The sequence below is a fragment of the Entelurus aequoreus genome, linkage group LG01, assembly GCF_033978785.1.
Source record: "Entelurus aequoreus isolate RoL-2023_Sb linkage group LG01, RoL_Eaeq_v1.1, whole genome shotgun sequence".
Taxonomy (NCBI): Eukaryota; Metazoa; Chordata; class Actinopteri; order Syngnathiformes; family Syngnathidae; genus Entelurus; species Entelurus aequoreus.
Genome location: NC_084731.1, coordinates 77,645,274 through 77,664,157, shown reverse-complemented (window position 1 = coordinate 77,664,157; position 18,884 = coordinate 77,645,274). Strand labels below are relative to the sequence as shown.

The following is an 18,884-nucleotide window of genomic DNA, read 5'->3' as shown; positions in this document are numbered from 1 at the left end:
TAGTTTGGGGAAATGTGTAATGGCGTCCAGTTACTGTTGAGCACAAAATAGCTCTCAAAACTGCACAAAGAGAGGGGGACCTGATGGAAATCTCAGATTCAAAGCCAACTATGATGGTGCATGAAGAGAAACTTCACGTCCGTGTTTACTTTACAGTCAAGTGCATTGAAAACATAAAATGTAGATTGTTACTCAAACTACTTTAGTAGTTATAGCTCAGCAGAAACTAAATAGGGTAGAGAATAATTGCTATAGTGACATCCAGTGGACATGTTTAGAACAGCAGTTTCTTTCATCTCAAAGTCTTTTCTCATACCAATCACACCGTCAAACTGGCGGCTTCACAATAACTCTACACCAGGGGTGTCAAACATACGGCCCGCGGGCCGGATCAGGCCCACGAACACGGTTTACCCGGCCCGGGGGATGAGTTTGCTAAGTATAAAAATGAGCTGAAATTTTGAATGAAAGAAACTGCTGTTCTAAACATGTCCACTGGATGTCACTATAGCAATTATTTGTATATTTGTAGATGATGCTACATACTGTATTTACAGAATAAACCACATGATGTTAGTTCAACAGTTGAGGAAAATGAGTAAACTACATAAATAACATCCTGTAATTTGATTTTGATGTTATTTTCTTTATCTTGATAGATTAAAAATAACACCAATTAGAGGCTTTTAAAACTTTGCCAGACTCAATTCCACCTATTTGACCGATGAACATGATCACATCATTTATTCAGAACGTATAAATAATGACCAACGAAGATAGAATACTATTAACCGCAACATGTAAGTGTAAAAAAAAACAACAACATTATGATTTGTACATTTTCAGAATATTTTTAAACAAAGAAAACAATCTGAAGTTGTTGTTATTTTTAGGTTATCATGCCATGATTTTATCAGTTTGGCCCACTTGGGAGTAGATTTTGCTCTACGTGGCCCCTAAACTAAAATGAGTTTGACACCCCTGCTCTACACAGTCTAACCAACAAAACATCGTCTTACAATACGATCATGCTAATGTGTTATTCTGTGATATTTCTACCTAAATAAATGTTTCCTGGCAGATTGAAAATAAGTGTATTGTGACGGCAACGGCGATATGAAGGAGGAAGATTGTCCTTGAACAATCTTGTGTTCTTCTTTGCTACCACTGACACAATATTTATTACTGCAGGCATGCCTGACACCGCCCTCTGCAGGCCACATCGGGTAATTACAGTTCACTACACAATACTACCATCGCTATGGTATATTCTTTTATAACCTGTAATTGATAGTCCGCAGTTGCAGAATGTTTAAGAGGCTGAATATTACATTTTATTAATAAGTAGGTAGAGAAGGTTTAAAACACTGTCATGCAGATATCAATGCCGTTAACTTGTACAACATGTAAAGTACAGAATATCAGAAACATTTAATTAAAGTTAAAGTTAAAGTACCAATGATTGTCACACACACACTAGGTGTGGTGAAATTTGTCCTCTGCATTTGACCCATCCCCTTGGGGTGCAGTGGGCAGCAGCGGCGCCGCGCCCGGGAATCATTTTTGGTGATTTAACCCCCAATTCCAACCCTTGATGCTGAGTGCCAAGCAGGGAGGTAATGGGTCCCATTTTTATAGTCTTTGGTATGACTCGGCTGGGATTTGAACTCCAACCTACCGATCTCAATGTAGAAAAATATCACCTAACATCTTTGACAATAAAAGCATGATCGTAACAATCCACATGTTGTGTTATTAATGCGTGAAACTGCTATCTGAGCATGAAAGTGTAGCTCCTCTCCAAAATGCAAGTGCTCCTAAAGCAGGAATTCAAATTTTGTATTCCTACAAAATGCAAACTCTGGCAAGACACCAACGCACTGCAGGTATTTTTTTTAAATTCTCTTAAAAAATGTGTTTATATGCTTTTTGTGCTGAGCGGTTTCAAAGAGCATAATATTTAAAAACATTTTAATAAAGCAATTCATTGTCCAGTCATGGTATTAAAAATGCATAAATGATCTATCTAGGGTACACTTATTAATGACAAAAAATTATATCTTTCTGCGATATTGCGATTAATTTTGAGTGAACTATGAAGAATGCGATTAATCGCGATAAAAATATTTTAATCGTTTGGCAGCCCTACTTATTATGTCTGTCTAGCTGGTGTGCTCTTGTGTACTTAACTGTTGTGTAGCTGCTAGCTTCTAGTAGCGTATAGCCTACCATGTTTACCTTTTTGTAAATGACTTGACTTGTGTTTATTGGAGAACATTTAGATGTTTGCACACGCTGCAGAACTGCTTGTATCGGAGCTTATATAAGATGATATATTCCTTTTTTTTCTGATATCGGACCAATATCAAATTTAGATCTTGATCAGTCCTAATTTAAATACAGCTGTGTCATGGTTTTTGTACACCTCATTTTTCGGGGTTCTGAGGGAATTTTGTTGACCAAAAGTTAGATGTTCGTATTGCGTCGTGGTTACTGTATAACCAAACATTGTGCTTAACAAACTAGCCGTGTTTCAATCCGCAGAATCAAGTGACCAAACAGAATTGAATACGACTACAGAATATGTTGCAGGTGTCAGCACTTTGATAAAGGTGAGAAACACAATTGAATTAAAAAAAAAAAATTGTATGTAACTTTCCCCTCCACTCTTCTCTCAGCTCATCGCTATCTTTGCCAATCTTCAATAAAGGTAAAAAAGTGATATTAAAGTTTATTTATCCATTTCAATCATCAGTTATATTTATTTAACACTGTTTTCTGCATGTAAAACTATAATTATTATCTGTAAAATGTGTTTTTCGTAATATGTGTGGGTGTCTAATGGATTAATGGCATTTACATTGCCGTAGATTCTGGACTTTAAGCCGCTATTTTTTCCCTCAACTTTGAACCCTGTGGCTTATGAGACGAAGCGGCTAATTTAAGGATTTTTATACGCTAACGGCAATAAGAAAAATCATTTCATTAAAAAAACCCAAGCAAAAACACTTAGAAAGTATGGCGCCATCTTTTGGACAAATTCGCTCACTGCAGGTGCTGCAGTGTCCTTCCACCCATTCCATTCATGCTTTTTTCCCCAATCGGTGTGCTGTCAGTCTTCTAGCCCTCCATAGCGTTTCTACTCGTATGGATTCTTAATTCATCACTCCGAGCAACATTTGTAAGGGCTGTATAGCTCGGTGCCAGCAACTTGAGGGTTCCAGGTTCAATCCCCGTTTCCGCCATCCTAGTCACTGCTGTTGTGTCCTTGGGCAAGACACTTTACCCACTTGCTCCCAGTGCCACCCACACTGGTTTAAATGTAACTTAGATATTGGGTTGCACTATGTAAAAGCGCTTTGAGTCACAAAAAAAAGTGCGATATAAATATAATTCACTTCACTTTTACAATATAACTAATACTGTTTATACGGACCCATGTATGATGTCTGTAGGAGTGTTTTCATGCACATTTTTACGTGCCATTGTAATGTATTGATGAGCTAATATGCTAACATGTTTACGAGTGTCTCTGTTAGTATTATTAACTTAAAACGGCATTCCTTTTGTATTGTTTCAGTTTCACAAATTCCTCAGTAAATTCACCAAGACATCACCGTGGAATTATTGAGTCTGTTTAGCTGATTGTAGAGATAACTTCCACAGCTAGTGGGCCCATATTGACTTCTGTTTTGTTTGATCAGCCGTTTTACTGCCGTGTTACAGGCACCGTTTGGAAATAATTAAGGCATGTAAAGAAACATTCACAGACTCTTTCTGTGTAAATAACTCATTTTGCAACGTATATATGGAAACATATTTTTCTTTTAAAATGTTGTGGGTGTGGCTTAAATCCCAGTGTGCTCTATGGCCTGGAAAATACGTAATTTTTTACAGCGAAAAAATTATTCTGATTCCATACAGTTCTGTTTGGTCAAACGTTTTGGAACAGATTATCAACAAAAACCAAGATACCATTAAATGAAGTAAACATTGTGTTCAACCACAGAGGTTCCACTCAAAATAAAATAAATCCTACTTTTTTTTTTTAGTCTTTTAAAAATACTTTCTTTCAACTAAAAAAAAGCTGATTTTTGGCTGTTCTCCCAACCCTCCACGGCCCCCATCCACTGACAAAAGATATTGCAGGTCTGCGGTTGCCAGGACACGGGAGTGAGACACGACACAGCACAGCACCGCGGTGCAGACAGCGACCACACAACACGGGACACAATGAACCTGGCGCGAGAGAGAGAGCTTACTTCCTGTGGGGATCAAGTCCCTGTCTGGAATGAAGAGTTTATACCCATAATGCTTCTCCAGCACGTCAGGCAGGATCTCCAGAGCAAAGCGTTCCTCCTCGCGGGTCTCCTGACTCCACTGGTCGGGGTCCACTTTTGTGTAGGAAAGGTAGGCGTCGTAGTCTTTGTTATCTACGGACAGAGGATATGCAACTTTAAAATCACTTTGACCAGTGTTGTAGTTATAGTCGATAACGAGCACCGTTCCTGGAAAGCAAAACTTTACTATGGTGGCTGAAAATTGTCACATTTTGGCCGTTACAAACACAACATTTTTTTAATTGTCTCTCTAACGCAGGGGTCACCAACCTTTTTGAAACCAAGAGCTACTTCTTGGGTACTGATTAATGCGAAGGGCTACCAGTTTGATACACACTTAAATAAATTGCCAGAAATAGCCAATTTGCTCAATTTACCTTTAACTCGATGTTATTATTAATAATTAATGATATTTACACTTAATTGAACAGTTTAAAAGAGGAGAAAACACGAAAAAAAAATGACAATTACATTTTGAAACATAGTTTATCTTCAATTTCGACTCTTTAAAATTCAAAATTCAACTGAAAAAAGAAGAGAAAAACTAGCTAATTCGAATCTTTTTGAAAAAATTAAAAAAATAATTTATGGAACATCATTAGTAATTTTTCCTGATTAAGATTAATTTTAGAATTTTGATGACATGTTTTAAATAGGTTAAAATCCAATCTGCACTTGGTTAGAATATAGAACAAATTGGACCAAGCTATATTTATGACAAAGACAAATCATTATTTCTTCCAGAACAAAAATTTAAAAAAAAATTCAAAAGACCTTGAAATGAGATTTAAATTTGATTCTACAGATTTTCTAGATTTGCCAGAATAAATTTTTTGAATTTTAATCATAATAGGTTTGAAGAAATATTTCACAAATATTCTTCGTCAAAAAAACAGAAGCTAAAATGAAGAATTAAATTAAAATGTATTTATTATTCTTTACAATAAAAAAAATAAATGTACTTGAACATTGATTTAAATTGTCAGGAAAGAAGAGGAAGGAATTTAAAAGGTAAAAAGGTATATGTGTTTAAAAATCCTAAAATCATTTTTAAGGTATTTTTTCTCTAAAATTGTCTTTATGAAAGTTATAAGAAGCAAAGTAAAAAAATTAATGAATTTATTTAAACAAGTGAAGACCAAGTCTTTAAAATATTTTCTTGGATTTTCCAATTCTATTTGAGTTTTGTCTCTCTTAGAATTAAAAATGTCGGGCAGCTTGCTAGTAAATAAATACAATTTAAAAAATAGAGGCAGCTCACTGGTAAGTGCTGCTATTTGAGCTATTTTTAGAACAGGCCGGCGGGCTACTCATCTGGTCCTTACGGGCTACCTGGTGCCCGCGGGCACCGCGTTGGTGACCCCTGCTCTAACGCCTGCTTAAAAATTAGCTCCTCCCACCAGTTTCATGTATCGTCACGAAAACCCCTGGACACGTCTATCCTGACAAGATGCACGTAAAAGCCAAAGAGACCCATATTTGAAAACAAACAGGAACTAGGTTATACCGGTATTAGTATAGTACCGCAATACTAATGAATAATTTTTGGTATGATACCGTCTTTGAAAAGTACCGGTCTCGCGCCCGCGTCAAAGTCACATCGTGACATTGCTGGTTTTACGAGCAGAGGAGCATGTTCGGCGGCACACAATCACAGAGTACTTACAAGCAGACACAGTGTGTAGACAGAAAAGGGAGAACGGACGCATTTTGGCTTAAAAACTAAAGATAAAGGTGAACTTATAACACTGAAACGCCCTCAGGAAGAGGTGCTTTAAAACATGGCTAGCTAGCTAGCAGCTAAGGTCCATCCGCCGTCGGCAGTGTTTTAGCTACTTCTAAATCACTAATCCTGGTCTCCATGGCGACAAATAAAGTACGTTTCTTACAAGTATCATCCGTGCAGGACGAGGAATAGCTAAACATGCTTCACTACACACCGTAGCTCACCGGCGTCAAAATGTAAACAAACGCCATTGGTGGATCTACACCTGACATCCACTGTAATGATATCAGGTACAGGTTCGTATCTAGTCGATACTACTATGATTACGTCGATATTTTTTGGCATCGCAACAACTTTCGTTTTTTTTTTATGTATATTATGTTTAGAAACTCAGGAAATATGTCCCTAGATACATGAGGACTTTGAATATGACCAATGTATGATCCTGTAACTACTTGGTATCGCATCGATACCTAAATTTGTGGTATCATCCAAAACTAATGTAAAGTATCAAACAACAGAAGAATAAGTGATTTTTACATTTTAACAGAAGTGTAGATAAAACATGTTAAAAGAGAAAGTAAGCAGATATTAACAGTAAATGAACAAGTAGATCAATAATTCAGTTTCTACCACTTGTCCTTAATAATGTTGACGAAATAATAGAATGATAAATGACACAATATGTTACTACATATGTCAGCAGCTAAATTAAGAGCCTTTGTTTGTTTACTTACTAATACAAGACAAGTTGTTTTGTATGTTCACTATTTTATTTAAGGACAAACTTGCAATAAGAAACATATGTTTAATGTACCCTAAGATTTTTTGTTAAAATAAAGCCAATAATGCCATTGTTTGTGGTCCCCTTTATTTAGAAAAGTACAGAAAAGTATCGAAAATGTGTTGGGTACCGGTACCAAAATATTGGTATCGGGACAACACTAGTGTTTAGAGGCCGATACTAAGTTGATGGGCGATGACATGACATGAAAATAGCAATACGGGGCAAACACAACGGGAGTACTATGGCACCAGAAGTTAGCATGCTACTCGGGAGTAATCCCCATAGAATAGGTAGACACTGCTGTCCATTGGAACGATGCATCGACGCCATCTTGAGCAGGGCTAATATGTGACTATTTACTGCATTAGTCGCCTGTGACAGAGGTCCAGCCATGACTAAAATGTTGGTGCCAGTCAGATGCACGGCAGTTTGATGGGTCTGACAAAACCCTTGCTCAAGATGGTGGCCGTGTTGACAAGCCATCCAAGTATTCATAGCTGGGAGTAAGCCAGAGTCAGAGGACTATACACACACATGAGCACCATGCCCAGAAGAAATTCAGTGGAGTGAAATGGTAAATGTTCTGTATTTATTCAACTTTTTTTTAAAAACAATATTATAAGAGTTACTGATTTAATGAGTTGCATTCTTCTGGTATTAGCGGTTTATGTTTGTTTTGGACGCCGGTACGCGTTTTCCCTGAACTTGTGTGTTGTAAAGTAGCTATAGCCTTCCTGCCTGTTTGACTTGGCTTGGAGCCCATTGGGATCCATTAGGTTGGCATGGGGGAACTGGTTGGGAATCAAACACATACCATCTGCTCTATGCACCACTACACCACAGTGCCATTGATTCACAGGTTAAGAAAGGAGAATGTTCATCTCAAATGTCTGCTACATAACAGCTAGCCATGCTCAGGAGCCATGTAGTGGACACATGAGTGCAAGACTGCAGAAGGGGTTGGTTTTGGGGGCGATGCTGTTTATACACGCACACGGACAGCCCACGGTTATGGCGTGAACTCCTGAACTCACAGCGGCGAGTGCCAGCTGAGGCGGAGGCGGAGGCGTAATATGTGCCATGTCTCCAGGCTCCATTAAGTTTAATGGACACTACACACACTTAACTCTGACCGCACACGGGCTGCACTACCAATGAGCTGAGGGGTTCTTGTTTTCGGATTTTCGTCCAAATTCATATCACATCAAGGACAGCTGGTTGCCGCCGTAACGCGCCAATTACATTTTGTTTTGCACACATGTTTGATGCTCGTTCATTGCAGCCGGAAAGACAACAAAACAACAGACCAGTGCCAGGCGATTGGCTGGGCAGAGCGGGTTGAACAATAATTCAGAAGAACACTACAAACTATGGAGATTATACATTTAAACAACATCACTCTTATCTCATGCTGCTTTGCATGGATGTAATTGGGGGGCGGGACAGAGACGACATGTCCCCTGCACTTTTAATGCCCAAAAATAAGGTAATTGAATGGAGGCAAGTCAAACACTTGTGCCAGGCGGAAAAACAAATAATTTAAAAACGGTTGCTGTTAAACTGGTGAGTGAGAGCATAAAGTTCTTCAAACACTGTTTTTGTAATATTGCAGGTGTAGAGTAGATCAAATCGGACCAGGAAGAAATGATACATGTCGTTAGTGCCGATACCAATGGTAGTATCAATATATGATCGAAACTAGAGTGATCAGATCGGTATTTTTACTTTCACAAAATCTCATTTTTGACATTTTTGTTAATGCTTACATCCATCCATCCATCCATTTTCTACTGCTTGTCCCTTTTGGGGTCACGGGGGGTGCTGGAGCCTATCTCAGCTGCATTTGGGCGGAAGGCGGGGTACACCCTGGACAAGTCGCCACCTCATCAGACAGACAACATTCACACTCACATTCACACACTACAGCCAATTTTAATGTTGCCAATCAACCTATCCCCAGGTGCATGTTTTTGGAGACATGTGAAGTAGATGATGATTATTATTATATTATTATTATTATTAATGCTTACAAATTTAGGGAATACATCCCTAGACACAAGAAGACTTTGAAGGTAAAAAAATAAGTGATTTAAAGGTTTAGCAGATAGTAGTTTTTACTTTTGTTTAGTTATTACGACCATTGGCTTTGTTTTGTACAAACAATTGTATGTAATAAATGATAATAAGGAAGTAGTTTAAATGTTGAGTTGATATGGTTACACTGTCAATAGCATTTAATCATAAATAGGTTAAAGTATTTACATGTGATCGGTATCAGTCGATCTCACTCATAGCTGATTGGTATCAGCAGCATCAAACCCAGATTGGAACGGCCCTATTTTTGTCTGACAATTTATATATACACTTTTTTTTTCGGACGATGGGGCACGCCGGATAATTAGGCGCACTGCTGATGAGCTAATGGTCTGTTCAGGGCTATGTTCATAGAAAATGCACACCACATTATAAGGAGCATTAAAGGCCTACCGAAAGCCACTACTACCGACCACGCAGTCTGATAGTTTATATATCAATGATGAAATCTTAACATTGCAACACATGCCAATACGGCCGGGTTAACTTATAAAGTGCAATTTTAAATTTCCCGGGGAACTTCCGGTTCAAAACGCCTTTGGAGGATGACGGAAGTGTTTGGACCCTTTTGGACACAATACAAAAAGCTCTGTTTTCTTCGACAAAATTCCACAGTATTCTGGACATCTGTGTTGGTGAATCTTTTGCAATTTGTTTACTGAACAATGGAGGCTGCAAAGAAGAACGTTGTAGGCGGGATCGGTGTATGCGGCTGGCTGTAGCAACACAACAAGGAGGACTTTGTTGGATAGAAGACGCGCTAGCGGCGAACTCACCTTGACTTCCTACGTCTCCGGGCCGCCGACGGCATCGTCGATCGCTGGAACGCGGGTGAGCACGGGTGTTGATGAGCAGAAGAGGGCTGGCTGGCGTAGGTGGAGCGCTAATGTTTTTATCATAGCTCTGACGAGGTCCCGTTGTTAAGTTAGCGTCGTTAGCAACAGCATTGCTAGGCTTCGACAGGCGTCGAATACACATTAACCGTGTATTTACATGTCCAGTGTTTGGTTCGGTGTCTCCTGATAGTAGTATTGTTGATCTTCTGTCTATCCTTCCAGTCAGGGATTTATTTATTTTGTTTCTATCTGCATTTGGGACAGATGCTATCACGTTAGCTCATCCTAAAGAGCTTCGTCGTGGAGATAAAAGTCACTGTTAATGTCCATTTCGCCTTCTCGACTCTCATTTTCAAGAGGATATAGTATCCGAGGTGGTTTAAAATACAAATCCGTGATCCACAATAGAAAAAGGAGAGAGTGTGGATTCCAATGAGCCAGCTTGTACCTAAGTTACGGTCAGAGCGAAAAAAGATATCTCTTGAACTGCATTCTAGTCCGTCACTCTAACGTTCCTCATCCACGAATCTTTCATCCTCGCTCAAATTAATGGGGTAATCGTCACTTTCTCGCTCCGAATATCTCTCGCTCCATTGTAAACAACGGGGAATTGTGAGCAGCACTACCGCTTGTGACGTCACGCTACTTCCTGTAGGGGCAAGTTTTTTTTTATCAGCGAGCAAAAGTTGCGAACTTTATCGTCGATTTTCTCTACTAAATCCTTTCAGCAAAAATATGGCAATATCGCGAAATGATCAAGTATGACACATAGAATGGATCTGCTATTCGCGTTTAAATAAAAAAAAATCATTTCAGTAGGCCTTTAAAGGAGTCATATTATTATTATTTTTTTCTAAATGTAAAACACTTCCTTGTGGTCTACATCAGTGTTTTTCAACCTTTCTTGAGCCAAGGCACATTTTTTTCATAAAAAAAATACGGAGGCACACCACCAGCAGAAAAGGTAAAACAATGAAACTCCACCAGGTTGTCTTATTTTGAGTTTGTTGTTGTTTCTGTTCCTGTCTTGCGCTGTTATTTTGGTGACCCTTCCTGTTTTGTTGGTGTTCTCCTGTAGCAGCTTCACGCCTTCCTTTGAGTGCTATTGCCCGCACCTGCTTTGTTTTCGCAATCAAGACTATTTAAGTTGTGCGTACACTATCCTTCTTTGTGGGGACATTGTTGATTGTAATGTCATGTACGGATGTACTTTGTGGACGCCGTCTCTGCTCCACACGCTGTAAGTCTTTGCTGTCGTCCAGCATTCTGTTTTTCTTTACTTTGTACTTCAGTTTTACTTTTGTTTTGCATAGCCATCCCTATGCTTCATTGCCTTTTCCTAGCGGGACTTGCCTTTTGTTCATTTTTGGTTTAAGCGTTACATACTTTTTTACCTGCACGCTGTCGCCCGCTGTGCTCTGCCTATTGGGATCACGACAAACCATCCTCAACGCGTTCCGACTTCTACAAAGCAATGAACTACCTGCTGCCACCTACTGATATGGAAGAGTATTAAAATGGTTACTCTGCCGAGCTCTACACAGCACAGGCACTAGACAACGGCACATTATTATAAATATTGATTTGCAAAACATATTTGTTGGACCAATTAGGTGAAGTTGCATAATTTCCCACGGCACGCCAGACAATATCTCATGGCACACTAGTTTGCCGCGGCACAGTGGTTGAAAAACACTGGTCTACATAACATGTAATGGTGGTTCTTTGGTCAAAATGTTGCATAGATGATGTTTTATTTTCTAACCGTCTCTTCAGGATGCGCCGTTTTGTGGGCGGTCTTAATTACTGGACCACTTCTTTTTATATTATATATAAATAACATTGTGAACTCATCAATTATTCTTCACAAAAGTAATTTTTGCTGATGACACACATTTATTCATGTCACACAAAAATCCTGAAAAGCCTTCAAGCTATTGTCAATAGTGAATTAGTTCAAGTAGATCATTGGTTCAAATGTAATAAATTATTCTTCAATATAAATAAAACAAACTTGATTATATTTCGTTCAATTAGAGGCCGTAAAGACGTTGACAGGATACTGATTAAAATAAGGGATAAAGCAATTGAGAGAGTTGAGAGCACTAAAATTCCTTGGAGTATACACAGATGGATTTATACATTTCAAAAGCCATATTGAATATTGGATGAATAAAGATCTAAACATGTCGGTCTACTCTCAAAATTGAGGCACTTTCTTCCTCCTAACGCTCTCCTAATTCTGTATCGGATTCTATTTGAAGCACATACAAACTATTGCAATGTCATATGTTGCAACACGTATCCCAGTTATCTTAAAAAACTGGAGATTCTTCAGTAGAAAGTCATACGTGTTGTATCACGGGCAAACTTCATTGCTCCCTTAAATCCTCTTTTGAATGGGTACAATCTTCTGAAGCTCACGGAGTGCGACAGATTCCACAGTGCTTGTATTATGTATAACGTAGTATATGGATTAAATTCTAGACTCTGCCAGCTCATTCCAGTGACCACTACTTCTCACAGACATAACACTGGAAGTAAACCTTTATTAAGAGGGGAACATGGTCATGTAAAGTGTACAAGCTTTAGTATAGCCTTTAGAGGCCCGATGATCTGGAATGACATTGATAGCTCTATACAAGAATCACATCCTTTAAACATTTTTAAAAAGAGTTTTAAGCTAAATTTATTGCCACGTTATGCTTAGTACATCTAGCACACCCCTTATGGTTGAGGAATTCACATTTGTCGCATACTTTTGGTCTTGACCTCTGTATGTATGATGAGATTATCGCATATATTCAAGATGCAACCTTTTAATTACATTTGAATAATAGGATATTGAGACTGATTTGGTGGATTTAAAGATTCCCTTTTTTACTTATAAATGAAATTGTAAATGGGTATTTGATGGGTAGATTTTGAAATGTACTGTATTTTGTAGAGATGTCTGATAATATCGGACTGCCGATATTATCAGCTGATAAATGCTTTAAAATGTAATATCGGAAATTATCGGTATCGGTTTCAAAAAGTAAAATGTATGACTTTTTAAAATGCCGCTGTATGGAGTGGTAGACGGACGTAGGGAGAAGTACAGAGCGCCAATAAACCTTAAAGGCACTGCCTTTGCGTGCCGGTCCAATCACATAATATCTATGGCTTTTCACACACACAAGTGAATGCAAGGCATACTTGGTCAACAGCCATACAGGTCACACCGAGGGTGGATGTATAAACAACTTTAACACTGTTACAAATATGCACCACACTGTGAACCCACACCAAACAAGAATGACAAACACATTTCGGGAGAACATCCGCACCGTAACACAACATAAACACAACAGAACAAATACCCAGAACCCCTTGCAGCACTAACTCTTCCAGGACGCTACAATATACCCCCCTCCCAACCCCGCCCACCTCAACCTCCTCATGCTCTCTCAGGGAGAGCATGTCCCAAATTCCAAGCTGCTCTTTTGAGGCATGTTAAAAAAAATAATACACTTTGTGACTTCTATAATAAATATGGCAGTGCCATGTTGGCACTTTTTTCCATAACTTGAGTTGATTTATTTTGGAAAACCTTGTTACATTGTTTAATGCATCCAGCGGGGCATCACAACAAAATTAGGCATAATAATGTGTTAATTCCACGACTGTATATATCGTATCGGTTGATATCGGAATCGGTAATTAAGAGTCGGAAAATATCGGAATATCGGCAAAAAAAGCCATTATCGGACATCCCTAGTATTTTGTATATTATATGATGATGTATATTTTAACTGTGGGTCCCTGTCCATAAGCTTATGTGCTTCTAGGGATGACCTCATTGCAGAACGGACTCTGATATTAACAAAAGAAACAATAATGAAATACAAAACTATGTCTGTCTGTAAATAAATAAAGAAATAAAAATGAATAAATATGTGGCTCCACTTCCACAGCGTCTTCTCCCCGCCATCTTTGTTGTAGTTTTTAGCGCTTCCATAGCGAGTCTACTGACAGATGTAAGTTACAACTGTACGCAGTGGAGGATGACAAGAACAACAAGAGGATAAGTTGCTTACTGACTACAATGGCGTACCCGCGCAAAGCACTTTGGGTAAACCTTTACGTCAAATGAACAGGCGTCATACTGCAGTATAGTATCTCTTATGTGTGGCTGCCATCTACTGGTCACACTTATCATCACACCACGTACCAAATAAAATTGCTTCGAGGTCGGTAAGCACAACCAGAACAATTACGCACATTAGGCGCACTGTTGATTTTTGAGAAAATAAAAGCATTTTAAGTGTGCCTCATAGTCCGGAAAATACCGTGTGGCATGCGGTGTACCACTTTTACGATTGGGTTCACAATGGGTGGGATAAGAACACATGATGTGCTTAAATAGCCTGACAATGGTTTCTTCTCACCTCCGTCTAAGTCCTCGCTGCCGAAGTGGTTCCTGTAGAAGAGCATGAACTGGATCCTGTAGCACTTGTAGAGCGTCACCAGGCAGATGAGCAGCATGAGGATGGCACCAAGACCACCCGCCAGTTCCACTGTGTACATCAGCTCAGCTGCAGAGAGAGAGAGAGAGAGAGAGAGAGAGAGAGAGAGAGAGAGAGAGAGAGAGAGAGAGAGAGAGAGAGAGAGAGAGAGAGAGAGAGAGAGAGAGAGAGAGGTTGTGTTAAAGCAGGGGTGCCCAAACTTTTTCCACCGAAGGCCACAGATGGACGAAACAAAGCATGCTAGAAAACTAGAAAATGTAATCCATCCATCCATTTTCTACCGCTTGTCCCTGATGGGGTCGCGGGGGGTGCTGGAGCCTATCCCAGCTGCACATTGCGTGAATGTTGAAGAGCAAAAGCCGAACTGAAATGCTAACAGTTAGCACGCTGGCCAGATAGTGCCGAGTAGTGTTGTAACGATACCAATATTTTGGTACCGGTACCAGAATTATTTCGATACTTTTCGGTACTTTTCTAAATAAAGGGGACTACAAAAAATTTTCATTATTGGCTTTATTTTAACAAAAAATCTTAGGGTACATTAAACATATGTTTCTTATTGCAGTTAAGTCCTTAAATAAATATATATACTGTATATATATATATATATATATATATTTTTCATAAAGAAATACAATCATGTGTGCTTACGGACTGTATCCCTGCAGACTGTATTGATCTATATTGATATATAATGTATATATTGTGTTTTTTATGTTGATTTAATTAAAAAAAATAAATAAAAAGTTTTATTTTTTTTTTTTAAATTTCTTGTGCGGCCGGGTACCGGTCCGCGGCCCGGTGGTTGGGGACCACTGTCTTAAAGCACCTCTTCCTAAAGATGTTTCAGTGTTATAACTTCACCTTACAACCCTAGCGCCGAGTAACAAAAATATGAGCGAAACGAGCCAAAAAAAGCTAGCATGCTAACAGTTAGCATTATTGAATATATACACTATCCTGCTAAATTAGATTAAAGCTAGCATGCTAAAAATGCTAACTGTAACATGCGTAAAGTACCAAAATACTCTGAGGTGTGTACCGTATTTTTCGGACTATAAGTCGCAGTTTTTTTCATAGTTTGGCCGGGGGTGCGACTTATACTCCGGAGCGACTTATGTGTGAAATTATTAACACATTACCGTAAAATATCAAATAATACTATTTAGCTCATTCACGTAAGAGACTAGACGTATAAGATTTCATGGGATTTAGCGATTAGGAGTGACAGATTGTTTGGTAAACGCATAGCATGTTCTATATGTTATAGTTATTTGAATGACTCTTACCATAATATGTTACGTTAACATACCAGGCACGTTCTCAGTTGGTTATTTATGCCTCATATAACGTACACTTATTCAGCCTGTTGTTCACTATTCTTTATTTATTTTAAATTGCCTTTCAAATGTCTATTCTTGGTGTTGGGTTTTATCAAATACATTTCTCCAAAAAATGCGACTTATATATGTTTTTTTCCTTCTTTATTATGCATTTTTGGCCGGTGTGACTTATACTCCGGAGGGACTTTTACTCCGAAAAATACGGTACCAGAAAAAAACAGTTTAAAATGCTAGCATGTCAACGTTAGCATGCATCAAGTACCAAAACATGACCTACAAAATTACCCCCCCCAAAAGATAGCATATTAACGTTAGCATGCTAACAGGTCTCATTCGTCAACTACCGAAATATTTGACGCTGAGGTGTATACTGTACCTGTAAAATTAGCAAAAAAAAACTAGCACGCTAATATTAGAATGCTAACGATTGTGCCGCGGGCCGTCTAAAAACATGCTATGGAACGTAAATGGCCCCCGTGCCGCTCTTTGGACACCCCTGTGTTAAAGCATGCAGTGGGGGCACACTCAGTGAACAGGGTCTGTGCCTGCATGGCCCCTGGCTGTTGGCACTTCACACTGATGCCAACACGGCGATGCTGGTAAACACTGCTTTTGAGTGACACGCCTGCTAAGATCAGCGCAGCGTGTGTGTGTGTGTGTGTGTGTGTGTGTGTGTGTGTGTATGTGTGTATGTGAAGTGGTGCTCCAGGCGATTCCCACTGAAGAGGCCCACTCTGCCCTGCAGCCCAGAGGAATCTGCATGCAAGGAATTGCTTTTCGCATTTTGTCATTTCTACATCTTTCGAGAGTCTTAACTTCCTCTCAGCGCTGCCAATGAAGAACCCCTCCGACTAATTCACCTCTCACGGTGTGGCTCTGTGCAATCCTCCCCAGGTACACTCGGAGGCTGCCAATTCTGGCCTGGGGGGAGCCAGCTTCTACTTAAACAGTGCATGAGGCTAAAGCTCCACCTGGCATCCAGACCATCACTCTTTCAGACAAATGAGCTCCCGACTCGCACATCTGGCAGGTTAAAGATGTTGCATCGCTTTTGTGCTGCTGCTGCTGCTCTTCAATAACAACGAGTGCAGCAAAGTAGAGTTCATGTAAACACTGATGAATGTTTGGAGTTTGCAGGAGAGCCAAAGGAACCTCTAAGTCAGTGGTTCTTAACCCGGGGTTCGGCGGAGGTCAAGACACACCCGACTCATGGTGTGAATAAAAACTTCTCCCTATCGGCGTATTACGGATACGACAACAGCAGAAGTCAGACTGATTTGCAGGTGTGTAATTTGTTGTGAGTTTATGCTCTGTGTTGGTTTTGTTGTTTGAACAAGGTGATGTTCATGCACGGTTCATTTTGTGCACCAGTAAAAAAACATGGTAACACTTTAGTATGGGGAACATATCCACCATTAATTAGTTGCTTATTAACATGCAAATTACTAACATATTGGCTCTTAACTAGTCATTATTAAGTACTTATTAATGCCATGGCCTTATTATAACCCTAACCCTCTAACCCTAACCCTAACCAAATAACTCTAAATTAAGTATTTGTTACTTAAAATATGTTCCCCATACTAAAGTGTTACCAAAAACATATAACTTTGTCTTGAATTTGAAAAAAACATTTTATTTTTCACTAAAGAAGGGTTTGGTGAATGCGCATATGAAACTGGTGGGGTTCGGTACCTCCAACAAGGTTAAGAACCACTGCTCTAAGTTCACCAAGTACCACCTCAGAAAACACATTACCGCCATACAGTAGCGTAGTAGGCCTAAGTATCCATTAAAAACAAGGCAGAGGTTTTATTTAACAAGATATTATTTGGGGCCACTGTAACATCACACATAGTTTGAATATGGGAAAATAAAACACTGCACTTTAGTCATGTGATTCTTTGGCGTACCACTAGATCAGACCTGGGCAAATTAAGGCCCGGGGGCCGCATGTGGTCCGTTAAGCTTTTCAATCTGGCCCTCCGGACATTCCCAAATCATTTTTTTTTCAAATTACTATAAGTCTTGAACTATATATATTAGAGATGTCCGATAAATGCTTTAAAATGTAATATCGGAAATTATCGGTATCGTTTTTTTTATTATCGGTATCGTATTTTTAATTTATTTTTATTTTTATTTTTTATTTATTTAATCAACATAAAAAACACAAGATACACCTACAATTAGTGCACCAACCCCAAAAACCTCCCTCCCCCATTCACACTCATTCACACAAAAGGGTTGTTTCTTTCTGTTATTAATATTCTGGTTCCTACATTATACATCAATATATATCAATACAGTCTGCAAGGGATACAGTCCGTAAGCACACATGATTGTGCGTGCTCTGGTCCACTAATAGTACTAATCTTTAACAATTAATTTGACTAATTTTCATTAATTACTAGTTTCTATGTAACTGTTTTTATATTGTTTTACTTTATTTTTTATTCAAGAAAATGTTTTTAATTTATTTATCTTATTTTATTTTATTAATTTTTTTAAAAAGGACCTTATCTTCACCATACCTGGTTGTCCAAATAATAATATGTTAATTCCACGACTGTATATATCGGTATCGGTTGATATCGGTATCGGTAATTAAGAGTTGGACAACATCGGAATATCGGATATCGGCAAAAAAGCCATTATCGGACATCCCTAATATATATACCTGTATATACCATAAGTATTTCAATGGTTGAAATCTACGCTTTTGCATGATATACTAGGTCAGTGTTTTTTAACCTTTTTTGAGCCAAGGCACATTTTTTTCATTAAAAAAATACGGAGGCACACCACCAGCAGAAAAGGTTAAAAAATTAAACTCCACCAGGTTGTCTTATTTTGAGTTTGTTGTTGTTTTCTGTGTTTAGTGCTTTAGTTCCTGTCTTACGCTGTTATTTTGGTGACCCTTCCTGTTTTGTTGGTGTTCTCCTGTAGCAGCTTCACGCCTTCCTTTGAGTGCTATTGCCCGCACCTGCTTTGTTTTCGCAATCAAGACTATTTCAGTTGTGCGTACGCTATCCTTCTTAGTGGGGACATTGTTGATTGTAATGTCATGTACGGATGTACTTTGTGGACGCCGTCTCTGCTCCACACGCTGTAAGTTTTTGCTGTCGTCCAGCATTCTGTTTTTGTTTACTTAGTAGCCAGTTCAGTTTTACTTTTGTTTTACATAGCCATCCCTATGCTTCAGTGCCTTTTCCTAGCGGGACTTGCCTTTTGTTCATTTTTGGTTTAA

General features: G+C 38.8%; 1 protein-coding gene across 1 annotated transcript in view; it reads right to left on the bottom strand.

The window, feature by feature from the left end:
* The window catches only part of LOC133649008 (interleukin-1 receptor accessory protein-like 1), a 53,420-nt gene that overhangs the window by 9,012 nt on the left and 25,524 nt on the right, over nt 1–18,884 (bottom strand). Inside the window, exons 3-4 of the mRNA XM_062045712.1 lie at nt 14,214–14,360; nt 4,263–4,433 (exon numbers count right to left, since the gene is read on the bottom strand). Of these exons, the coding sequence (XP_061901696.1) occupies nt 4,263–4,433; nt 14,214–14,360 (318 nt within the window). The remainder of the gene's footprint in view (nt 1–4,262; nt 4,434–14,213; nt 14,361–18,884) is intronic.